Raw genomic sequence first — 27,867 nt, forward strand, 5'->3', positions numbered from 1 at the left:
GGAAAATGGACAAATCTCAAATCCCTTCAGGGAGATGGCACTGTTCAACAAGGAAAGATGTTAGTAGAAACTCCATACCATATACTCAATGCAAGCTAAAGACACATAAGAGGTGTATCAGTATCATGGGAATGTTCACAAAAAGTAGTCTTTGTGTATTGCAGATGTGCAGATATAATAAACACTAAGAATATACAGAGAATAGACTTGAGGTCAGCTGCATAAAGAAGTGCTGATCTCTAATTGTGAAGGGAACCTGCAGAAGGGGTGGGTCTCAGAAGACATGAGACAAAGTAATGAGAATGGGTCTTCAGACATTGAGCCTCAAAGACAAGGCACATCAAGCTAAGTAAAACTATGGCCATCTATACATACAGGCAAATCCTCTGCATCCTTCTCTCTCAGCCAAGAGATCCTTCCCTTGAGGGTTCACGGGTGCTGGTGTCACATAACAGCACCTGTGCCAGTACTGCATAAAATAGCCTGTGCCAGTGCCACACAAAAGCACCTGTGTGAGTGTCACATAAAAAGCACCCATGCCAGTGTCACAGAAAAAGTGCCCAATACACTGTGTGAAGTGGTTGGCATCAGGAAGAGTACCCAGCTGTAGAAACCATGCAAATATATAGAATTGGAATCTGGCCAGCTCCTGCCTGAATGGCAATCTGGATAAGCACATTAGAAATACAATATGTAAGTGGAGCAGTAAAATATGTAAAATGTTCTCAAATTTAAAACACGGCATTATTTTTGTTATCTATACACCAACAATGGAGTTTTGTATCTTTGTTAGAAAGCAGCTCCTCCTTCAGAGGAAGAATTCAAATAATCAAAAACAGAGGAGAGCACACACACACACACACTTGCATATATATATTATGCACACACAATTATCCTTGGACTAGTATTGAACTCAGAAATATTACATTACAATACACAAGTACAAAATAGCACTGCTGAAGGCTGCATATTCTAATCAATTTTAATGTCATTTACACTAATTTTCTGAAGACCAAGTTCCATTTAAAATTTGTTATCTTATATTTCATTTATTTACTTTTCTGGTCTAGTAGAAAGGGCTGTGTCCATAGCTTTTGTAGGCCTCCCAAGATACCAGTGAAATCAATTCCTTTAATGTTCCTCTTGAACATAATAGGCATTGAGCACTTTGGATTTTCAGCACAAAACATAGCATCATTTCATACTTTTCTAAATTCTTACATGGTTCTTTCACAATAAGTTATTCACAATAAATTATACATTGTATAGTGGGGATCATTTCTGTTTAGGCACTAGACAGGTTCTACTAATTTTCATTTGGTTCTCTCTCTCCTCTGATCAGGGTTATCTTCTATTTTGCTTCACTATTTTGAACATAAACGATCATTCTGTTTGTACACCCTTTCACAAATTAAGCAATAAATCAATTTATCTAACCTTGACACCGGCTAGGTGAGGTACTCAAGTATTCTTGAACACCATGAAATAGTCCAGTATTTTTCATATGAGTGGGCAACTCAGATTGAAAAAAGAGCATTCATATTGTTATATTTCATGAAATCAAAATGGTTTAAACATTTCAAACTTGTTCAACATCATGGAAAAGAAAGAATTACATGGCTGACACTATTTTGTTTTCTTATCAAGAGACAGTAGGGACAAAAAATTTTACATTTTTTGTTATCACTTTTTTTCTTTGGTGGAGAGCTGATATTGTCTGTTTGAGAACTGTTGACAGAATTTACAGGGTTTTTTGTTTCATTTTTTTTTTTTTTTTTTTGTATCTTCTCAAATAAGTTCTCAAAATTAGAGACAAATTCACAGTTGTGACAGGATTTTAAAGTGTGAACTTGAAATGTTTGCATGCCTAATATTTTGATATTCTACACATACGAAGCTATATGAAAAGAATATACTAAACATAAATAATGTAAATTTTTTTTTAAATCATATTGAAATGTTTATTTTCTAAGAAAAGCAGGCTTACTTTTGTTCAATATTTTATTTGAAAGCTACAAATTTGTGCAAGTTGTCATACGTTCATTTATTAAGCCTGTTTAAAAGATGAAGACTCATTTACCCAATTTTAAAATATCAACATGTATGCATGTATGTATAAGTGTGGAAAATATTAGGCACAAATTGATCATGCCTTTTTGTTCTCTTGGTTTTGAAAAACTTAAAATTCAGACAGAAAATCATTTTGTCTAAATTTCACTTCAAGTTCAGAACAATAGATATTGTTTACTTCACCTTTCCCTTACACATAAAAGCATTAAGTCACCCACAGCTAGTTGTATATAAAGCAGAGAGGTAATACTTTTCTCAATATGGCAGACCATGTTGCACTCACATAGACATCATGACAACTAACATACACATACAAATAGAAGCAATTTCATAGCCTTATTTCCTTATTCGAACATGTTGTATGAATTTTTTTTCTTCTTTGACTTCCGACCATGGGACTGGTTAATGTTGAGAGCTTCTAGTCTTAATGGTTTTCGTATTGTAGCATCAGCAGCAGTATCACTGTTTGTTGATAGGGGACCACATATCGGTGAAGATTTATGAGTGGGTTCGAGCTGGACTTCAGAGCTTGTGAAAGAGCCTCCTGGCACTAATGGTACAGAATGCTGGTGTTGCATATTCATAAAGTTCCCAGAAGAGGAGAAACTTTCTTTGATTTGACTAACACCTAAATAAAAGAAAATATATTTAGTTAATGTTTAAGCAAATAATCAATTTTAATATTAATAGTGAGTTGTTGAAGAGGTCACAGGATGTGTGATGAAAGATTTTAGACAAGGGACACTAAAATAATAATAATAATAATAATAATAATAATAAAGCTGAAGTGAATAATGAGTATAGAGTGCATGTGGTTATTTGGCAAAAAAACAAAACAATACATGACCATCCAGAAATATAACAATATTTTTTTATATAATCTTATTAATAATAATTTGGACACTCAACTCCTGGTGAAGTTCTGTCAGTACCATCATGACATACAGCATATTTTGAGCATCTTTTAAACCTAGCAGATACTGTCATTCTCCAGCTCTGCTCAAAGTAGATTTTTTTTTCCTTCAAAAAAGAGTGGCAGAAAAACAGACAGAAAAAAGAGAGTGAAGTAGAGAGAAGAATCCACCTCAGTACAGAATTGCTCAATCCCATGATGAAATGCAAAGTTACCCAGTGATATCTGAACTTGGGGCTCAGAACTAGAATGAATAATGCTTATTAATCTAACCCATACTAAGGCGGCGAGCTGGCAGAAACGTTAGCACACTGGGCGAAATGCTTAGCAGTATTTTGTCTGCCGTTACGTTCTGAGTTCAAATTCTGCTGATGTTGACTTTACCTTTCATCCTTTCGGGGTCGATAAATAAAGTACCAGTTACACACTGGGGTCGATGTAATCGACTTAACCCCTTTGTCTGTCCTTGTTTGTCCTCTCTATGTTTAGCCCCTTGTGGGCAATAAAGAAATAAGAATCATTAGCACACCGGGTGAAATGCTTAGCGTCATTTTGTCTGTCTTTATGTTCCGCTGAGATCGACTTTGCCTTTCATCCTTCTGGGGTCGATAAATTAAGTGCCAGTTGTGTACTGGGGGTCAACCTAATCGACTGGCCCCCTCCCACAAAATTTCGGGCCTTGTGCCTAGAGTAAAAAAGAATCTAACCTATATTTTAACAGCATTGCCAATTCACTATGGTACCCTAGCAAAAATGCAATTAAATAATTGAATCAAAAGACTATTTGTGAGTTGTTGTTATTATTATCATCATCATCAATATTATTATTATTGTTATTATTATTATTATTATTATTATTTAAGGTGGCAGGCTAACAGAATTGTTAGCACACCATGCAAAATGCTTAGCAGCATTTTGTCTGCCTTTATGTTCTGAGTTTGAATTCTGCTGAGGTCAACTTGGCCTTTCATCCTTTTGGGATTGATAAAATAAGTACCAGTTAAGCACTGGGCTCAATGTAATCGACTTACCAAATCCCCTGAAACAGCTGGCCTTGTGCCAAAATTTGAAACCATTATTATTATTAAGAAGTCACACAGTATCCAATATCATGATGTTGTTGATTGAAGATATTGTGTCTACCGCGGGTTTGTACTGTTTGTCAAGTTGCAACAAGGATCTCAGACAGACAGTACTTTACACAATATGCATGCTGTTCCAAGTAATGGTGATTTTTGCAATACACCTACATTGTAGGGTATTTCTAAAGTTTTCAGATGTTTCTTCAGGTTGGGTGGTACTGAACCCAATGCTCTGATGACAATGGGGACAATCTTTATATTTGACTCTTGTAGCTGCTACATCTTGATCTCAATTCTCAAGTTTCCATGTTTATCAATCTTTTCTCTTTCATCATCATCATCATCATTGTTTAATGTCTGCTTTCTATGCTAGCATGGGTTGAACGATTTGACTGAGGGCTGGCAAACCAGATGGCTGCACCAGGCTCCAATCTGATCTGGCAGAGTTTCTACAGCTGGATGCCCTTCCTAATGCCAACCACTCTGAGAGTGTAGTGGGTGCTTTTACTCTACTCAGCATGGAATTACATGGTGAGTTCCACCGTGAAACTAACAACTTAAAAGATCAGGAAGCATCATGGAGGTGGCTCAGAAAGGGTGACCTAAATAAGAAGACTGAAAGCCTAATCATCACTGTCCAGGATCAGGCATTGAATACCAACTCAGTGAAAAGAGATGTATACCACAGAAGTACAACGATCCTCTGTAGAATGTGTGGGAAGAGGGTCGAAAATGGGACCCACATTTTTAGTGCTTGTGAAAGTCTTGCACAGAAAGAGTACAAGCGTAGACAAAGTAGTGCAGAACATTCACAGTGGACTGACTATGTAATTCCATGCTGAGTAGAGTTTCTTCTCTCTCATTGGCTATTCATGATCAGAATTGATTAGCACTCTCAAGTCTATTTTTGGTAAATCTTCCCTTTATTATTATTATTATTATGATTATCATCATCATCAACTCAACATGTCTCAGAAGGTACAAAAGAATATCTAAATATCAGCAGATACAAATACTTGTTAATTTATGAAATATGTATGTCTGTATATTATTTAATATCATGTCCCTAAGTGTTATATATCATGATATGATATTGTACAATGATAAATAACGTTGAAAGTATTTAATATTTCATTATTTACAGTTTCAAAATTAATCATTTTTAACATGGGCACAAAAGAACAAGTGTGGAGAAGATTCATTGATTAACTTGACCCAAATGCTTGACCAGTACTTTAGTTCATTAAACCTTCAAGGTGACTGCAGTGAGATTTGAAACCAGAATGCAAAGAGTTAGAACAAATACTACAAAGCATTTTGTCCAAAGTTGTAATGCTTCATTCTGAAATTAATAATAGAAGAAATACTTTCCTTTGTTTAAATGTAAACATTTCAAACATCATGGTATGTAGTAGTAGTAGTAGTAGTAGTAGTAGTAGTAGTAGTAGTAGTAGTAGTCCTTTTAATTGTAGGCACAAGGCCTGAAATTTGGGGGAAAGGGATTAAGTCGATTACATCGACTCCAGTGCATAACTGGTACTTATTTAATTAACCTCGATAGGATGAAAGGCAAAGTCGACTTCGGCAGAATCCGAACTCAGAATGTAGCAACAGACGAAATACCACTGAGCATTTCGCCCAGCATGCTAACGATTCTGCCAGCTCAATGCCTTAATAATAATAATAATAATAATAATAATAATAATAATAATGATAATAATAATAATATTCCTTTCTTGTATAGGCACAAGGCCCGACATTTTGGGGAAGGGGGCTAGTCAATTACATCGACCCCAGTGCTTCACTAGTACTTAATTTATCAACTCCGTAAGGATGAAAGGAAAAGTCAACCTAGATGGAATTTGAACTCAGAACATCAAGGCAGATGAAATGCCCATAAGCATTTTGCCTAGCATGCTAATGGTTCTGCCAGCTTGCCACCCTTAATTATAATCATAATAATAATAATTGGGAGAGGAAGAAGGCTTTAATGATTCCAGTGTTGATGCGTATCAAACAGTTTCGATAACTGTGTAGATAAAATCAGAATTGATGCAAGGTTTACAGGTCATGCAGAAGACAGCCCTACTTGTATTCAGCCTGGATTTGAAGGAAAGGCTTGCCTTTGTAAGGCACAGGAGAGGAAGCAGTAAGGAAGCTTTGTCAATATGTTGTGGTCTGCTCCCTAACTGAAATGTCTGGACTGTTTAACATCTATGAGTCTGAGATTTACAAAATTGAAACATGAGGATGATGAGGATTTAAGTAACAAGGTAACATTAGAAGAGCATGGTTGGCTATGTCAATTGGATATTGGGTGAGGTGATTTCATAGAACTTTTTATAACAATCTTTTTTAAATAATGGTTTCAAATTTTGGCACAAGGCCAGCAAATTTGGGAGAGGATGTAAGTCAATTACATTGACCTCAGAGCTCAACTGGTACTCATTTTATTGACCCCAAAAGGATGAAAGGCTAAGTCAACCTCAATGAAATTTGAACACAAAATATAAAGTGAGACATAAAGCTAAGTATTGGATTGTCCGGAAAGTTTGTGCCGATTTATAGTAGTTTACCTTTCGACTTATTTTAGAACATGGTTGAGTCCATAAAATAGGATTTGACTACACCTCCATTTAGAGCACAGTTTAAGCTATCTTTTCGTGGAAGAAGGTTTATGTTCCTATCATTTGTGCTAATTCTGTAACCCTTTAAAATGGAAGATAAGAAAGTTCATTTTCGGCACTTGATGCTTTTCTTTTTCCGTAAAGGGAAAAATGCTTCACAAGCAACCAAAGAAATATGCGCAGTTTACGGTGATGTTTCTGTATCCAAAAGAACTGTATGGAAGTGGTTCACAAGGTTCCGAGCTGGAGACTGTAGCCTTATTCATAAAGAGCGATCAGGCAGACCATCCACTACAGATGATGACCAAATCAAGTCATTAATTGAGAATAACCCACATTGCACAACCCGAGAATTGGCAGAAAGCCTCAACCTATCAAAATCCGTCGTTCATGAGCACCTGGTAAAGCTTGGGTACACAAATCGCTACGATGTTTGGGTACCACATAGGTTGAGTGAGAAGAACCTTTCGGAAAATTGGCATGAACTTTCCAGACAACCCAATAGTTTTTCTGGCACAATAACAATTGTGCCAGCTCACCATCTTAATCTTTTTAAATAATGAGAATAAATATAATCTGACTTTGTATTTGGAAGATCTCAGACACATGTCATAGCTCCCACATAGCAGGTGGTACCCCAGATGAGTGCTTGAGTTTCTGGTACTTTCCATAGGTTCTTAACAGTAACATATACATCTTGACGATAACAAAGGATTAAATAATTTAACATAGAAACACAACACAGGTGCAGGTGTGGCTGTATGGTAAGAAGCTTGCTTCCCAACTACATGGTTCTGGGTTCAGTCCCACAGCATGGCACCTTGGGCAAGTATCTTCTACTATAGCTTCAGGTTAATCAAAGTTTTGTGAGTGGATTTGGTAGATGGAAACTGGAAGAAACCTGTCATATTTATATATATATGTATATATATATATATATATATATGTGTGTGTGTGTGTGTGTGTGTGTGTGTGTGTGTGTCTTTTTTGCCCCCCCCCCCCCCATCATCACTTGACAACCGGTGCTAGTGTGTTTTTGTCCCTGAAACTTAGTGGTGTGGCAAAGAGAGCAACAGAATAAGTATTAGGACTTAAAAATGAGTCCTGGAGTCAAATCATTTGACAAAAATACTTCAAGGCAGTGCTCCAGCATGGCCACAGTCAAATGACTGAAACAAATAAAAGAATGACACTACAGACGAATTTAAGCTACCAAGATATGACAGGATAGTTTAACCTACAAAGATCATTCAGTAAATAACTTAAGGTAGCAGATTATTGTTTTCGTGCCAACCAGGAGAGATGGTTGTTTCCAAACTATTGGCATTGTATAAGTGGAACAAAGCTCTGTTTGATCTTTTGAAGAAAGGCACTTGTATGCACACCATGAATGTATTTAGGAAGATTACCAACTGAGTTTAATCTCAGTAACTCACAACAGAATGAAACACTTTTTATTTACAACTTTCCTACTGATATAGATTCCATAAAATAAAGTCTCAGCATAGAATTATCAGCTTATAATGGATTCATTTTGTGCCATTTTACAAAAAAGAAACAAAATTAGATTAATGGCTTGTCTGTATGTATGACTGCTGGTTTGTTTATTAATTTGTGATAATGAAAATATAATCAAATATAATTAAATTGAAACTTATGATATTAAATATTTTTCATATAGATAATCAGTAATAACCATCTATCTTGTGTTACTGACACTTTCTGAAAATTCCTAAAGATAATATGCATTATGCGTGTGCAAGAAGCGTGTGTGTGTGTGTGTGTGTGTGTGTGTGTGTGTGTGTGTGTGTGTGTGTGTGAGGGGGCCAAATTTCTATAATGTTTATTTAGTTTTGATCTTCATCATAGGTTAGGTTATAGTTTAGTATTGTATTTGAAATGCTTTCATTAAGAAAACCAACTATATTCTGAAAGCCATAATTTTTCTTATGTGCAGATGCCAGCAGGAAAGAACTTGATTAGATAAATTCTAGATGATTGTATCAGATAAATTTTGCACTTCGCCAACTCATCAAACAAAAAGACATGAAAAAAAAATAAATAAAAGATAGATGATAATTTCAATCTTACATACAATGTATGCTTTTTAAACCTTTCTAGAAGAAACATCAATTTGCATGTAAATAATTAGATATTATAAGAGTAGAAGTCTTCAAATATGCATGTATGACCATATAATTTGCTCTGAATTTAGAATAAACAAAAATAATTATTCTAATATTGCAACAGAAGTTTAGCCCTCCAGTTAGACATGCATAATAAATGGGTAATTAATTAGTAAAACAATTATTCTTTAACATTTTTATATATAAATGAATTAAACTAAAATGGTAATTATAAATATAACATTTAAGTTGGCTTGTTTAATTACATAGTTTATCAATGTATTGGATCCAGTGCATCACACAAGTTATCATTTTATATAGAACTGTGTGCATGTGTTCACAATGTATACGCACAGATATACATACATACATATGTCTATTTATATATATATATATATATATATATATATATATATATATATATATATATGTGTGTGTGTGTATATGTATATATGCATATATATGTGTGTGTGTATATGTATATATGCATACATATGTGTGTGTGTATATACACACACACACACACACAAACATACATACATACATATATATATATATATATATATATATATATATATACTAAAGACAAAAATTCTATCACAAAGTTGTAATTGTTTTCCATATTTTTTTTAAATTGTATCTTTCTAAGGAGGGAAGGTTGGACCTTAGCCTGTGGACCCTTTCCTGCAGCTAAAATAGTAAAGAGGGATGGGTAAAAATTAATGCAATTGAGTGTTTCTTTTAAATTGTTGAAGATTGTTCATTTCAGTTTTTTAAATTACTGAAGGTTAATAATTTTGTTTTCTTAGAAAGTATATGGTGGAAAGACATTCAAAAGATATGTAAATTTAAAGAAATTTACACACACACACACACACACTTGCACATGAGTAATCACATGCGTTTTTGCAATTTTCTTGCACATACACGTGTGTTATTATTTAGAGTTTTGTGTCAGGGGAAGACATAAGGTTTCTTGCACAGATATGTGCTCTAACACAGAGCTTCAATTAAAGACGACCTGATAAGATTTATGAAAAATAAAATCACTGCATAGTTACAGTTGACAAATATTCAGTATGAAACAACATGGACCTTTGTTGGTGGGGTATTTTCACAATATGTTCCTCAGAGGTCTTGACTAACCATTCGTTATAAATTCAAGTATGGAGTCATCCTTTACTCACAATTAATCCTCACAGTCGAATATATTCATCCATGAGTTAATGGAAATCTAATTCTTTCTTTTGGTTGAACCAGACTTTAAGGCATTTCCCAGATCCACAATAGTCAACAGTGTTGGTTCAGATCCATTTCTTGCTATTCATTTTTCTTCACCTGCTGATTAGCTCTGTGTGATCTATTCTCTTATTCTTTCACTAGTTACATTCATCAGTGGAGGCACAATGGCCCAGTGGTTAGGGCAGCAGACTCGCGGTCATAGGATCACAGTTTCAATTCCCAGACCAGGTGTTGTGAGTCTTTATTAAGCGAAAACACCTAAAGCTCCATGAGGCTCCAGCAAGGAATGGTGAAGAATCCTGCTGTACTCTTTCACCACAACTTTCTCTCACTCTTACTTCCTGTTTCTGTTGTGCCTGTAATTCAAAGGGTCAGCCTTGTCACACTGTGTCACTCTGAATATCCCCGAGAACTACGTTAAGGGTACACGTGTATGTGGAGTGCTCAGCCACTTGCACGTTAATTTCATGAGCAGGCTGTTCCATTGATCGGATCAACTGGAACCCTCAACGTCGTAAGCGACGGAGTGCCAACAACAACATACATTCATCAGCATGTGGTCATGTTGAGGGTAATATCTTCAAAGGTTTTTAGCTGATTATATTGATCCCAGAAATTATTTGAGTCTGGTTCTTATCTCATCTGTTTGACCAGACAGTTACAAGATATAAAGAAGCACAAAATGAAGAACTATGTTGTTTTTCAGACAAGTGTAAGCATAAACAGAGACATATACATGCATTGCCACATGTAAGAGAGTACAACCTGATAGCTGGTGCTACACTTTTGCCAATTGTTTTAGGCACTTATGTCGGTGAGTGTAAACACAAGCACACTTTCCTGGCTCTTCCACTCTTTACTCAACAGAATACTGAGGATGTGACAGCTGAAGGGAGCGAGAGAGCTGCACCTATAATCATCTGGTACTCACTTGCAGTTGATTATATTCTTGAGTAGCATGAGAAAAATTCTACAGTTGCTGTCCACTTTACAATAAACTCCACACTGCTTCCAATAAATAAATCTCCAAAACTGTCCTTCTTCTTTCAGCCAGGCTCACTTCTATGTACACATCCATACCAAGTGCAAAAATATCTTCAATCACTTAAAATTAACAAGGGAATTGGGCCTGAAAGTGTCCCTCCCATTACCCCCAATGAATCTCCTCAGTGCTAGCACATATCTTTATCAAACACCTCAATCTCTATCCCCTCCCTCTTTCTCTCTCCCTCTTCTCTCTATCATTCATGGAAAAATTCTATAGTGTGTTATATTCCCTAAAAAGCAATCCTTCTAACATCACCTACTACCAGCCCTTAATTGCAGAAATCCCTATTGTGATGGAGACTGGTATTAATAACAATCTTATCTCTTCTTAACTAACAACAGCATTAGTTTTGTAGAGTTAGAGCTGCTAGAGATCTCCTCTTCTTTGTCACTCCCTACTTGGTTTTTATTCTTGAGAAATTTGGAAATTTGTGAACAACAATTTTGTTTCACTTAACATCAGCAAAGCATTCAACCATCTTTAGTATGCAATATCATGTCTAAACTCCCCGTGTATGGATCTCATCAATATCTCCTCTCTTGGAATGGTAGCTTCTAGCTATTTTGCACCACTTGTATGCACTGACAGCTCTTCTGATCCACACTTTATCAACCCTATTGTAGTTAAAAGTTCAGTTTTGTTCCCCACATGCTTTTTCATCTACATCAAAGATTTGGTCTGTCATCAGTTCTAACAATGCACATTCCTATGCAGCTGATACCCAATAATCACTCTTCGTTAACCTTTTATATATCTATATTTCATCCACAGCATTTGAGACACTTCATAAAAATAAACTAATCACATTACTTTTACTGATCTTAGAAGGTCTGTGAAACCACGAGCACAACACCATCCTAAGCCAAAATCCTTAAAAGACAAACAAACAAAACAACTAGTCTGTATGATGACATTGTCTATATCTCTTTAGCATTTAAACAGGCTGTGTCAAGTTCATACATTCTACCACTTTTATGTTCAAACTAACCAGATCCAGTCTCTCACACCTACCCTACAAAGTCATGAAAAATAAACACATAATTGAAATCTCAAAGCTAGAAGAGGATGCATGATTAATTCAAAACAATGTGATTGAGTGTTATGTCGCCAATATTTTCCAATTAGTGTGATTAACTTTCCTCTATGTACTGTCCTTGTGGTCAAGAAACTAATAGTAGTGTGTTTCAGGAGAGTTTTGGTACTGTCTGGTCAAGAGACAGTGATATTTGATCAAAATTTTAGTTTGCAGTCAAGAGACTAGGGCTGGTGTCAAGCCAGAAGACTGGTGGTAGTGTATGGTCAAGAAACTAAGAGTGGCATATGGTCAGGAGTCTAACGATGGTATGTGGTCTGATGACTAGTGGTAGTGGTTTGTAGTCAAGAGATTAAGAGTGGTGTGTAGTCAAGGGTCCTAATGTTGGTGTTTGGTCAAAGAGACAAGTGTTAGTGTATTATTACGAGTGTTGTTGTGGTGGTAGTAGTAGTATATTGTTAAGAGTGTGGAGGTGTGGTAGTGGACAATCAAGGGAGATGTGGTAGTCATAGTGTGTATTCAGGGAACTAGGATTAATTTTCATCAGCAAAATTCAGTTCAATAAAGTTTAACCCTTCAGCATTCATATTACTCTTTCAAATGTAATGCTTATTTCTTCACATTGTTTTGAATTTATCCTACATTATCTTGTAACTTTGAGATTTCGATGATGTGATTGTTTATTCTTAAAATGACATTGGAGGATATATATGAGAGGCCTGATCTGGTCAGTTTGAACATAAAACTGGTAGAATATCTGAGACCGATCTGGTCAGTTTGTATACTAGAAGATAAAAAAAAAAAAGATAAAAACTATGGAAGTTTGACAGGATTCAGATTCTGCTTTAAATATTAGAATTTTCTTATCCCCACAGCATACTGACATTATCCAAAGACATCTAGTAGTTACATTACTAAAAATCAAAAATAAAATGAATAAATAAAAACGTCTTTTATACAGATTTATTGTTATCACGGGAATTTCATGCAAATTGATAAAATTTCCAAGTTTTTACAAGATTATATACAGAAGGAACCAGTTGATTCTGCATATTATTTCATAAAAACACAATTCCAAAACTATCCACAAGCAACATACTTTGAAATACAAACTACTTTTATTGTTCGTGTTTTATTCACTAATACTTCTAACAGCCAGATAACTTGCCTATTCTACGCAAAGTTTCTTTCTTTCCTTAATTGTTTCATTAAAGAAAACTTAATTAGAGATTTGGATGATGCAGTTCTATAAATCAAAATTTATGCTATCGATTGTCACGTGTCTTGGCATATATTTGCAGCAAAACACATTGAACAAATTTCAAGTATTCTATAAATTTTAACAATCTTAATCTAAAAAATATATATATAAGAAGAAGGAAAAAAATACACAACTGATATAGTATAGAAGATATTTCAATATAAAAACTCATCAAATACATTTTATGGTTCTAATAAAATACAAGCATCCTTATCGTTGTCACATTGTTTTGTTGGCATGGAGATTTATGCTACACACAGAGGAATAGATTTATATATAATTTCACATAAATAATAAAGGATGAAAGTTTATTAGCATATAAACACAAACGCATCATTGTAGACACATGCATATATAATATGAAAATATCAAACAAAAAAATCTGAATTGATGTACATAAGTACGCTAAAAGTTTAAACTTGATAATATGTTACTGATCATTGTTATTATCATTATTATCATCATCATTATTATTATTATTGCTATTATTATGATTATTATTATGATTATTATTATTATTATTGCAGTAAGAATTCATTATATACACAGAGACAGAGTACTCACACTTGTATGTACATATGTACATTTGTATGTATGTACGCATGTACATATGTATGTATGTATCAATGTCAGAGAACATATTTTATGAAACATTCCGAAAAATACACATATAGAATAAAAGATTACAAAAGTAAATTTCTCTGGTCAGCTGAAGAACGGAAACTTAGATTTATTGGCAAACTTTGTCAGATTGTAAACAAGCACCATAGTAATGTATGTATTTATGTATTTGAGTTTCACTTATTCTCTATGTAGTCTTTCGATTTTCTTTCATGCAGAATAATTGCAGTTGACAACTTTTCACTTGAAGAGAAAAGCTAACAAAGATTTTTTTCCCCCTCTTTTCTCCAAATATTAATTTATGATGAAAGTAAGCCTACATCAGGAACAAAACTATATCTTACATATATTTTTTCTCTTTTCTTTTAAAGATAATTTTACTCCAAAGACTTTATTTATTTGTGTGTATATGCATGTAAATAAAGCAACAAATGTCTAATATACAATTATTTATAATGTAATTATTTATTTATTTGTAAATAATATATCTATACTAAGTGGATATGAAAAAGTGTCATTTTAATGCTGTGTGCTACATCATAATAGATAATAAAAATATACTGTTTTTTGTTTTGTTAAGTGATTTATTTTTATTTTTTATTTTCTGTTATTTCTTTTTTCTGAAATGACAATATGAACAATTACTTATATCATAAAAATCATGGAAGACTAATCTCAGTTTTGTTTTTCACCTGCTCTTTATTTGTTTGATATATAAAGTGGCTTTTTTTTTTTTTTTTTGCTTTTTTTAACAAGCAAGTTTTTTTGAGTAGCTTATCTTTTATACTGGGTTCATTTTTAGATATCTATTGCAGCAAAAAAACAGTCCACATAAAAATGTGTCGTCTCATAAAATTTACTATGGGTTTCCAATAACTGATGCCAGATTTCTTGTTGGCACTAGTCACCAATATCAGTATTCTATGAATGACTAAAACAAAGCATTTGACTAAATTAGTTCAGATTCATTAGACATGGCAAGTGCAGTAAAAAAGATTCCCAAATACTGAACTACCCTGAAATTTTAACACATATTCAAACTAGTATACAAATTTTCATGAAGTTTTTCATGAAGCTAGTATGCTTTGCCGGATGTGCAATGTCAGTGTGCATGCATGACAGAGTGTAAGAGTCTTGGGAGAAAAATTGAGCATAAGAACCATCAGATGTAGTGTGCAAGAGGGATGACTGCGCTGGTATGGTCATGTAATGCATATAGACGAGGACAACAGTGTGAAGAAGTGCCTATCTCTAACAGTGGAGGAAACCTGTGGAAGAGGTAGACCCAGGAAGATATGGGATGAGGTGATGAAGCATGATGTTCGAACACTGTGCCTCACAGAGGCAATGACAAGTGACCGAGACCTTTGGCGATATGCTATGCTTGCTTGAGAAGAGCCATCAAGCCAAGTGAAATCACAGTCATGGTCAATGCAAGTGCCAAATAACTGGCACTCATACTAGTACATAAAAAGCACTTTTCAAATGTTGGGCAATATGCTGTGCTTGAGAAGAGTGGTTAGCATTAGGAAGGGTAACCAGTTGTAGAAACCATGCCAAATCAGATTGGAACCTAGTACAGCTCCCCAGCCTACCAGTTTGCAGTCAAACTGCCCAACCCATACCAGCATGGAAAATGGACATTAAAGGATGATGATGATGATGAAGATGCATTTATAAAGTACAATAAGATCAAATGTAAAACAATAGCTTTAAATTTATTTTGTACATCTCTATGATTTTTCTGTATTGAAAGTATCAAAATCTTATTTTAAACAAAACTCATCCTATTTTGTACTCACTCATTCTGTTTGCTTGGTCAGAAATCAGCTGATTTGATCTTCGCATTTGGTAAAAATAATTTGTTGTGTTATCATTCTTCCAGAGTTTCTGAAATATTGAAATAATGATGGATTATCAACATCTGATCTGAAATAGTTTAGCAATATAATAAGCACCACGATAATAATAACTTGCATTATCAATGAAAAATCTATGCTCTTTGTCCTACTGCATTATCTTAAATATTTGAACCATAATGAAAGATCATGGTTTCTCTATTCAAAAGTTATATCAGATGTTCTGAGCAAGTATTAAACTACACCTGGGGATGAGGCCCCAGCTCAAGACATCAGGAATTTTGTAGAGTATGGAATTACCCCTTGGTTACCACAACTCCCAGGTTCATTATAGCCCAGGATGATAGTACATATCAAGTTCCCCAGTTATGTATCAAATAGCAGATGGTTCTGTAGATAGGGGACTTAGAAAGTTTGGCCTGTGTTACAGAGACCTACCAGTTTGTAGATAGACAGGCTCTGGTCTCACATGAATCAGTTTCCTTGCTTAAGAGTTAAAAAAAACCCAGCTCTATATCTCAAGAGTAGGCTTAGGAAAGTAAGAAACTTAGTAATGTAAACAGTACACAAACTGGCAGAAGGTAACAGGGAACTACTGCAGTACATTTTCAAAGAAAAATCATTAATATTCAGATTTTAATGGCTTCCAACGCCTTTGATGCTGGCATGGGACATGAAGAAAAAGCCTTTATGAAAGAAAACCATATAAATAGTAAATTCAAAAGAAGATATTTTAGGGTTTTGTTAGAGGAAGAAGGACAGTAATCATGAAACTTTAGGGGTCCCCAAGACTACTGGGAGAATAGGAGGAGCTTATCCTTAGGTCAAAGACCTGATATGAATACTTGCAATTGGGTGAACTCCACCAAAGGCAGCAATGTCCCAGTGGGGATGTTAAATTAAGTGAGAGATATGCCTACCTCGCCCCCCCCCCCAAAAAAAATGGAATGATCTTTTCAACAGGTTTCTACAGTTTCTGTTTCTCAGATTTCATTCACAAGGTTTTAGTCAATTTAAGACTTTTAAAGAGAGATTTTTCCAATGTGCCAAACAGTAGGATAGAACATGAAACCCTGCAAGTAAAAAGTAAACTTCTTACCCATACAGTCACAACTTTGTTTCATTTCACTAAAAACAGATTTCTCTACTGATGAATAATGAAAACTTCCTGAAATGCTTGCAGTGGCTTAGAATGATACAAATACTCATTTAAAAATTTTGAGGCTAATGATGGCAAGAAAACTTGCATAAGAAGGAACTTCAATCATGAATGACTCAACTAATAAACGCTTATTTATTATCTAAGGTAGAAGACATTTTCAATGGTTTGCAAGAATATAATCTGTTGTGTCTGGGGAGAGTCATTTTCTTATCGTGCCTTAAAATTTAACACACTCACCGTTAAAATTTCCACTTATTATTTTTATTTTCCTAAAATTTTCGTTGTGTCTAGCAACATTTTCAATAGTCTTGACTCTGTCCGAACGGACAGAGGAAAATTTTAGGAAAATAAAAATAATAAGTGGAAATTTTAACGGTGAGTGTGTTAAATTTTAAGGCACGATAAGAAAATGACTCTCCCCAGACACAACAGAATATGCTTCAACACATGAAATCACATAAAAAATCTTGCAAACCAAATCCAAAAACAAGAATATAAATTTTTAGCCAAAATAGACATTTGTTTTAGAATGTTAATTACACATGGTTGATAATAATTTTTCTATCAGCACATAGTCAGCAATTTTGGTTGAAGTTGGTTACATCAATCCCAGTGTTCAACTGCTTACTTATATTGTCAACTTCAAAAAAAGGAAAAGCAAAGTTGACCTTAGTGGAATTTGAACTTAGAACAAAGCTGGAAGAAATGCCAGCAAGCATATTGTATGCAATTGGTTCTGCCAGCTTACAATCCTTCACATGGCTGATAATAATATAAATATATTATAGTGTAATGGAAATGTTTCTACTGTAGAACTGAAACAGAAATGTTATCTACCATAAAAGTCCAGGCATTACAGGATTCATTTTCATTCACTGCTGTTACCCAAGCCTATATGCTAACTAATATCATCATCATCATCATCATTTAATGTCTCTTGTCTGTGCTAACATGGGTCGGACAGTGTGACCAGAGCTGGCAAGCTGGGGGACTGCACCAGATTCCAGTCTGATCTGGCATGGTTTCTTTGGTTGGATGCCCTTCCTAATGCCACCCACCCTACAGAGTGTGCCAAAAGCTTTTATGAGGCACCACAATGAGCACTTCTATGTGGCACCGTATGGATGCTTTTACATGACACTGCATGGGTGCTTTAGTGTGATGCTGCATGGGTGCTTTTACGTGTCATCACATATAAATGTTGGCCATGCATGTAACCAAAAAGAAATTAATATTTACCAATTAAAATTGGTTTTAATATTGGTTTATTCAAAGGCTGTGAGCTGGCAGAATTGTTAACATGTCAGGCAAAATGCTTAGCAGCATTTCATCCAACTTTACATTCTGAGTTCAAATTCTGCTGGGGTTGACTTTACCTTTTATCCTTTCAGGGTTGATAAGATAAGTACCTGTTGAATACTGGAGTCAACATAACTGACTTACCCTCTCCCCCACCCCAAACTGGTGGCCTTGTGCCAAAATTTGAAGCCAATATTTATTTAATTGAACAGAAATAAGGAGCAACAGTAAAGAAAAAACACTGTCAGCCTAAGAATACCTAATTCTGTTAAAACTCTTTCAAAACCGAAATATTAGAAATTTAACAGTCTACTTATTAGATTCTGGCCTCCTTTCACTACAAAATATCATTGCTAATTGTAAATAACACCCATAGCATAACCTCCCACTTGCTGTTACTTGAGGATGAGACTTGGAACAGCTAATATAAAACAAAGTAAATAATGATGATGACGATGATGATGATGATGACCCTTTCTACTACAGAGACTAGACCTGAAATTTGGGGGTAGGGAAAGAGGGGGTAGTCGATTACATTGACCTCAGTGCTCAACTTATACTTATTCTATAAACCCCAAAAGATTAAAGGCAAAGTTGATCTTGGTGGAATTTGAACTCAGAACATAAAGACAGAAAAAACAAGAAGAAGAAGAAAAATCCTTTCTACTGGAGGCCTCAAATTTGTGTGGAGGGGACTAGTCAATTACATCAACCCCAGTGTTTCACTGGTACTTAATTTTTCAACCCTGAAAGGATGAAAGACAAAGTCAACCACAGCAGAATTTGAACTCAGAATGTAGCGATAGGCAAAATACCATTAAACACTTCATCCAGTGTGCTAACGATTCTGCCAACTCACTGCCTTAATATGATAATGATAATAATAGTAATGATGATGATAATAATAATAATAATAATAATGATGATGGTAATAATAATAATAATAATAATAATAATAATGATAATGATAATGATAATAAAATTTATAAAATAGCATCTACTCTGCAAAACTTCTTATCTGTAAGTATGAGATCATGGAAAACCACACTGACTTTGAGCAGTGACAATGAATCTTTCAATGCTGGAGATGTAAGAATTTCATGTGGCATTTTCCAGTGTGATTCTCTATTATCATTCCTCTTTTGTCTCGCCTTAATACCTCTTTCAAAATTTCAGACAGAAATCATCCCTCCTCATCGATATGACTGTCCTAACTGAATTAACGTATCTGTCAAGACCTACCAAAAACTGAACAAGTATAAAGAAATAGAAATTGGCAAAATCTGGAACCTCATGACTAAACCAATACCTGTTGTTGTAAGTGCCTTAGGAATGATAGCAAAATGGGATTATTGCAACCTAGCTCTGATACCAGGAAATCCAAAAGTGGAAGAAATTTTTAAAATAGTGCTCATGGGAACTACCCAAATCCTACATAAAATATTGTCTATGTAATCCCAAAAACATTTTATTCCATAAACAGTGTCAAAATACATTTAAATGTACATATCAACAAACATCTTTTACTGTCATCTTAAGATCAGACTATCATCTTACAATCATGTTACTTTTAAAATAAACACTTAATTTACTTATGTTTTGACAGGCATTCTCTAAAACAATACTCTGTGCAAAACTAAATATATGATACCCCAGTCATAACATCAACTTGAACTTCTAACTTGTTGTCTCTTGAGGTCTCTGGGTGAGACTTAAAGTCAACTTGTACAAACACATAATGGTAATCATGATGATGACGACAATATGCCCTGATGCAGTGCCAGGCAGTGGCTCTCATGGTTTCTGATCTTAACTGATTGGAAGTGTTATCATGTACATTGTTTTGCCTTTGTATAAAAGATGGGCTACAGCAAATATTCTGCTCACTATCACAGATTTGCTTGTCAGTTGTTTGACTGTAATCAGTCGAGCATGTCCCTTAGTGACTGACGATATGTGCATCTCTGATCATGAGCATAAATAGTGGGGGTGCATCATAGCCACGTGTTGGGAGAAATTCGTTGGGGTTTGAATAATTTACCTCTGAGAACATGAGTGTTTCGTTCAACATCTTTAAACAACCCTTATTCAAAGACCTTTTGAGTAGGATGGGCTACTCAACCTGAAGAAAATTCTAACTGGGCCCCACCTACAAGGCCATGCATTGTTTATCTTAATATGAGATCACCATTTTCTGCACATGTGGTTGTGATGCATGTGCCTGGTGTACGCTTATCGGGCAGGTGTTCATGATGGATATATTGGGATTCATATATTTTTACTCCAGTGTCACTTTCATGGCATGCACTGCTCGCTCACTCAATAATAATAATAACCCTTTCTACTATAGGCACAAGGCCTGATATTTTGGGGGTGGGGAATTACATCAAATTCCAGTATTCAACTGGTACTTATTTTACCAACCCCAAAGGGAGGAAAAATAAAGTCAACCTTGATGGAATTTGAACTCAGAACATAAAGATGGACAAAATGTCACCCAGCATCTTGTCCTGTATGCCAACAATTCTGCCAAATAATGACAATAGCAATAATAATAATATTGTTTGCAATTTAAGCACAAGACCAGCAATTTTGAAGGGAGGCGGTTAGTTGATCACATTGTCACCTGGTGCATTATTTGATTGACTCTAGAATAAAGTAAAGTACAGCTGACCCCTTAACTACACAGATCAAAAAGGATCAGAAAAAATGCCACAATACATATTGATCAATACTCTAACTATTCTGCCAACCTACCACCCTTAGTAGTAGTAGTAGTAGTAGTAGTAGTAGTAGTAGTTGTTGTGTTGGTGGCAGCAGTGGTAGTGGTAGTGGTGCTGCTGATGGTGATGGTGGTGATATTAGTAGCAGCAACAGCAGCAGTTCAATTAGAAGATTGACTGTCTTGATTGAATAATATTTCAACAGAACATCTGTCTAATCCCCTCCCTTCCCTCTTCATCGTCATCTGAATTATTCTTTTGCCATGCTAGATCAGCTGTATAACAAATCCTCATTTGTTGTGACCAAGTATTAACTCCCAAATCTTCATATTTCACATCAGCAGGCTTCCTCAGCCACAAGTACTTTCCACTGATGACACATTAAAGTCCTCCCACAAACTGAACCAGTAAACCAGTCATGATTCCAGATCCAAATAACAATGGCTTTTTTTTTCTCAGTTCTGCTAACTGTACCAATTGCGACTGGATTCATGAGCACTACCTTCTCCCCAATAAACACAAATTGTGCTGCTAGTAAAATGAACAATTCCTTTCCATTAAAGTCTATGTAAAAATGTGTAACTAATGGTTAACAAAATATTTAATTTTGATAGAATAATGCAAAAGGATTCAGTTAGGCAAGAAAGTTAGATGAATACAAGTTTGCAAGTATATCTACAAGCAGAAGCTCAAGTGATTAGGCAGCATTTCAAGAAATTATTAACAAGTATATCCATACTACTTGTCATTATATCTAAGACCTCTTTTATGTCTTGTGGTTAATTATCCTGTCAATAAAATCTGTTAAGAAAGAGAGGCACCCACCTGTGAGGGCAATAATCTACAGAAATATGTCAATGCCTTTCTGAAACTATTATGAATAACTGTAGGTAATTTTCTTAAGCTAATCAACAGGATCAATATAAAATTAATCAGTACCTAGTTATAATAACAATAAAACTAAAAAGAGAAAATGTCTTGGAATTTAAATAAATATTCAATTTATACCTCCATGCACATAAACCAAATGAACAACATATTTACACTTATAAATATGTATATTGAAAAGTAAAATACACCTAGCACATACATACCTACATTCATACAAACGCACACATGCACACACACACACACACACACACACACACACACACACACACACACACCAATATATATATGCACAATGCTAATCAAGTACATGATCATATATAAGCAAATGTAATTATAAAAGCATGAGTCATGTTTATATAAGTTATATTCATTCTAAATGTTAGTTTAAGAAAAACACTAGAGAAAATTGAAAATTTGCTTCATTTAGGGTACACGTACACACACTCACACACACAGAGTCTTATTTGGCAAGGTTTTTGTGGTTGGATGACCCTCCTAACACCAACCACTTTACAGAGTGTGCTGGGTGCTTTTACGTGGCACTACATGAACACTTACATGTAGCACTGGCATTGCTTTTTACTTGGCACCAACACAGGACTCTTGCAGACCAATCTTCTTCACCAAGGGGAGCAGCCTTAACATTTCTGCTGTGGAGTATGGATCTTCTTAAGTACAGCAAGGCGCCAGGTATCTTGATCCTTTGTCATCTCATCTGAAAGGCTCAGCATCCTGATGTCATCCCTCAGTATTTTGTCCCATGTCTTCCTGGATTTCCCACTTCCACATGTTCCATCTACTTTGAGAGATCAGCACGTCTTTATGGAGCTGTTGGCATACATCCACATCACATGACCAAACCAGCACAGTCTTCTCTCTACAACGTTCATATAAGTATACATATGTGTGAATACATATGTGATCTTTATACTGTACTTAAGATATACTAACATGCTACTTAAGTTTAATGCAAGTTGGTATTTGCACTCCTTATGGATGCCATCTTTTCATTAGGTTCAACAAAAAAGTAAGGCAACTTGATAAAAAACATGAAAGGACAATAAAAAGCAAGGGTAATTATTTTAAGAAATAGCAGTGGGTCATAATTCACATTTGAGTTAGTTAGGATTAGACAGGAAGGAGGAGAGGGTCATAATTCATATTTTAACTAGTCATATTAAGTCTTTTAATGATTTGTGCATTTCCAAGTAAAGAAATCTTAGGTTTATGTAATTTCTTCTCAGCTGGTTGGTGGGTGGTTGAGGTGGTGTAGGCTTTATACATAACCAATTCCATGTTGTACCGCTTATTTTCCAATGTAAACAACCTGGAATTCAGTGTCTGGTTGGGTTACTACTGATAGACCTCTTTGTGCAGGCAAAATATCTGTAGCTGATTTTAATACAGCCTCCATTCAAAATCTTTCTACATCTATAATTTGCCAAAAAATGCTTATCAGAAAGGGCTAAGAATTCCTTACCTACATGTGTCTTAATGTTTAAATAAAAAAGATTGCATGTGAGCCATGTGTGTGTGTGTGTTTGTGTGTGTGTGTGTGTGTGTGTGTGTGTGCGTGCGTGCGTGCATGCATAGGTGTGTAAAAAAACACATGAACGCTGAGAGACAGACTTGGATAAACAGCAACAAAAAGGTGACAACACAGCAATATCAAGTAGCTGAAAGAGAAGTTAGGTACTAAGTTCATAACAAAAGGAGACACAACCATGTCTACAACAAAATACAATACTTTCTCATTCTTTTCCTCACTCTAATATGAAGAGCAAAAACCTAAAAGGTTAATTCTTCAGCCCTCACAACAAATGACCTCTCCAGACTCTTCCAGAAGCTTTTCCCACTTTGTGCCATAGCCACAAGAAGATGAGTTTGTAAAAAAAAAATTGACGCAAAATCAGTCTTGATAATGGGCTTGAACTAATATTTTCTGATTCAGAATTCAGTTTTTGTATCTGACACTGGTGAAGTCTCTATTGTATGTAGAATATATTAATCATTTACTCTATCAATGAACCAAACTCTTTATATTCTTGAAGACAGATTTCATTATAAGCAAAATAAATAGCTTTTGATAGCCTTTAACTCATCTACCCATTCACATTGGTACATTTCTATTTTTTCATGTCTCGATATCAAGTGACAAGTTTTATATATTTATCTATTTATTTATTTTGGTAGGGGTTTTTTTTTCTACTTCATTGTATATGTTCCAATTAAGATTAGCTATGTAGTAGCAAGAAAGTGCTTCTTATATATGCCTTTGAATATGATCCTCATTGTCACATCCAGTGAATACAAATATTTCAGAAGAAAACATTCCCAAAGTTAAGACAATGTCTCCTTTGGTGGCATGATAAGCAAAACAGTATTAGCATATTTATTCAATATTAAAGATAGTGCAAGGAATTTCTTATCTAAATAAAACACTTTCTATTTTGATGCTCACTTTGAAAGAAAATGGAAATCAAGCTGAAACAATTTTTTGTCGAGGAGTAAGAGACTAAAAATGATAACTTCTGCACAAATTATATCTATTTCTTTTATGCAAGTCACACTTTTTTTTTTATAGTGTTGATACTGAATATGAGGGTAGTGCAAATGATAAATTAAGTTATTTGATATTTATAGTGTATCATTTTGTGATAAGCAAGAAATCTTGCTAAACATCATATCTATGATAAAAATTACAGTACAATACTATTTTATATTTTTATTATATTTTTTTCAATACATGAAAGGAAAAAGGTTTCTTATTTCATATACATTAAAAAAAAATCTAATAAAATAAAATTTAGAATACCAAAAGTTCTTAATAGGATATACTTTGTAATTTCAGTTTATCAAAAAGGAAGCCAATTGCATTAGAATTAGTGAGAAATCAATATTTCTTTTAAATGTATGTAGATTAACTATGATCAGAAAACGAATAAAATTTCTGCTTTTATCACTGCCAAAAAAAGAAGATAGGTATTTGAAAAACAGAAATTTAACTAACTAAGAAATATAAATGTTTGATGCTTCACTTTTCAAAATCCTAGTCTACACAAATATCTATATACATCTGTACAGTAGTTGATGGGAATTAGAACAGTACCTAATAATAATTTAAATCATGTGTTTCTAGTAACATTAGTCACATAATAATTGTTTCAAACATAGGTGCATAGGCCAGAAATATATAAGATAACTAGCAGATCGACATAAGAACTAGAGTTCATTGCAGTAATTCAATGACTGAAACTAACAAAGGTGGTAAAAAGAATATAGATTAAAATAAATTTCAAAAGGTTTTGTAACTTCCAAAGTTACAACAACTGTTCTAATATATTTGGCAGAAGACTAGTTTTTGAATCTAGTATAAAGTTGAAAATAACGACACCTAATGTTTTTAAAACCAGAGTTGACAACGGTAATAATATTTTCAAGTTAATAGAATATATTTTTCTGTCTTAGCTTCATTACTGATCATCATTTTACTTATTTTAGCCACATCAGTTCAAAGAAGAGAATCACTAACAAGAGTAGATGAATTTTAAGTCTCTACAGGTGATGAGTTATATGAGCAGCAAAAAAAAAAACTTCCTGTATCACAACAGTTACTAAAGTACCATTTTCATCTGCTTCACTGTGTGCATGAGTCTCTGAAGATAATGGACTTTTCATTACACAATCCAGTTTTTTTTTGATGACCAAAATAGAGCCATTTTGTTCATATTTCAAACAAATATGATAAAACCACCCTGTGAAGATTCATCTTTCAATCTGACATAAGTGACATCACAATAACTGACTATATTTAGCTCTGATGGTTTTAGCAAATCAGGAAAAGATATGAACCCTTTCTTTGATTTCAACTTTGATAATGTTGTTTTAGCTTCAGACAGCACCCTTACTTTGGGGTTATTTGCAGTGCTGCTCAATCTACAAACATCAACTGATACATCTAGATGAGTCTGTGTAAATACCCACATTATTCGACCTTCAAGTGTTTTTAATTCAGATTTGTCTTCTTTTAACTCCTCATTTTTCCTCAGTGACCATTCTTTCTTTATTTCTGTTGGACATTGATTAACATTCAATCCTACATATTTGGAATGTTCCACTTTTGTGAGTTCTCCCTTTAAATCCACTTCAGCTTTACTGGTCTACTCAAAATCCAACAACAGCTATTTTCAAAATTAACACAATTCCACCAGTTTTCATAGATCTATCACTTAAAAGAAGAGGTAAATCAGTCATTACAATATTAGCTTCAATATATGCTCTGACATCCACTATAATAACTGGGAACTTGACCAGCTTGGTAGACTTTACTGTCATTCCATTACTGAAACAAGAACTTCAGTCAGATTTATTCATCTTAACCAAGGCCTTATCTCTGTCACTCAATATATCAAGAAGCATTTTTAACCAGAGTTCTCCAGCAATTGTACAAGACCAAATAGAATCTAATATAGCAGAACAAAGTGTCTCTCTCACCAGAGTAGACTTCTATCTATATGAGTCATTAATCAGAATACTTTCATTGAGTGTTTCAACATGGAATTAAGCCATATATACATAATCAGACCCTTTATAATGTGATTTAGATGACAGTCTTTGGCAAAATGCTTAGTAGACTTCTCATAATCCTATCATTCCTAGAGACAGGTCAATTCCTACAAGACTTGACCAAATACTACTGTAAAATTGACAGCAGTTACTCACCCTCTCTCTCTCAGTAACATTTTTGTTATCTTGTTCTATTTGATCTGTAACCATTGAAGTTAACAGCCCCTAGTTCATTTCAACATGTTACAATGCATTCACTCACTGAAATACTGCAAGTACTTTCTTGAGTGTGTTTTCATTTACCCATGTATCAATTAAGAACAGGTGGTGTGCACTAAGCTTCCATTTTCTTTAGATTATATTCACAGCATATGGTACAAGAAGAAGAAAAAACTTGGACACTTTCTGCTAAATCAATTCTGAAATGTAATAGTATTTTATAAAAATATTCGTATTTTACAAGGAAAGCTTTCAAACTTGTACCAGAGAGACATTTGTATGAGTAAAATTCTTTAAATGTCATATATTCCTTTGTCTTTTCATCAAGCTGGCAAATTTAATTCAGCTTGTAATTTATTAGTTTCAACCCAATTTCTTGTCCAATTTCATGAGTTTTTAAATTACTAAGAGATTTATGAGCATTTTTAGGGAGATTAAGGAAGGTTGTAGGTCCTTGTTTGTTTTTAGGAAGATCCATATACAGAAAGCGACTTCTAAATTGTGGCACCATAATTGATAGCCATTTTTTTCAATAAGCTCAGAGACTGTCATGTAAAATTAGATCAAATACTAGTGTCATGCAACTGGCACCCATGGTGGTGGCATGTAACAGCACCCATTTCACTTTCTGAGTGGTTCACATAAGGAAGAGCATCCAGCTATAGAAACCATGCCAAATTAGATTGGAGTCTATTGCAGTCCCTCAGCTTACCACGCTCGTCAAACCATCCAACCCATGCCAGCATGGACAATGGATGTTAAATGATGATGATGATGAATTTTATCTTATTTCCCTGCCAATGTTTCCTTATGCTGCATCTTGCTTTATATGTGTGTGTGTGTGTGTGTGTGTGTGTGTGTGTGTGTGTGTGTGTGTGTGTGTGTGTGTGTGTGTGTGTGTTTGTGTGTGTGTGTGTGTGTGTGTGTGTGTGTGTGTGTGTGTGTGTGTGTGCTAATAGAAAGAGAAAATAGCAACAACAGTACACATCTTAACATAAACTGATGTATGCAGTCATAAGTCGTGTAAATTATCCTACCAACAACTTCATTCTCTGTTAAAAGTTAACATTTGCCTAAAATATTTTGTAGTAGATTTCAATGAATCAATATTATGTATACAATGCT

At 34.5% G+C, this 27,867-nt stretch overlaps 1 protein-coding gene across 3 annotated transcripts in view; it reads right to left on the bottom strand.

Moving 5' to 3' along the window:
* Nucleotides 1-1,749: 1,749 nt before the first annotated feature.
* Nucleotides 1,750-27,867, bottom strand: part of LOC106870492 (osmotic avoidance abnormal protein 3) — a 906,658-nt gene continuing 880,540 nt past the window's right edge. For all 3 annotated transcript variants that reach the window (XM_089352196.1, XM_089352197.1, XM_089352198.1), the window contains 2 exons: nucleotides 15,826-15,913; nucleotides 1,750-2,698 (listed from right to left, as the gene is read on the bottom strand). In XM_089352196.1, the coding sequence (XP_089208322.1) occupies nucleotides 2,415-2,698; nucleotides 15,826-15,913 (372 nt within the window). In that variant the 3' untranslated portion in view covers nucleotides 1,750-2,414. The remainder of the gene's footprint in view (nucleotides 2,699-15,825; nucleotides 15,914-27,867) is intronic.

This window comes from Octopus bimaculoides, chromosome 5, assembly GCF_046866305.1.
Source record: "Octopus bimaculoides isolate indiv1 chromosome 5, ASM4686630v1, whole genome shotgun sequence".
NCBI classification, from domain to species: Eukaryota; Metazoa; Mollusca; class Cephalopoda; order Octopoda; family Octopodidae; genus Octopus; species Octopus bimaculoides.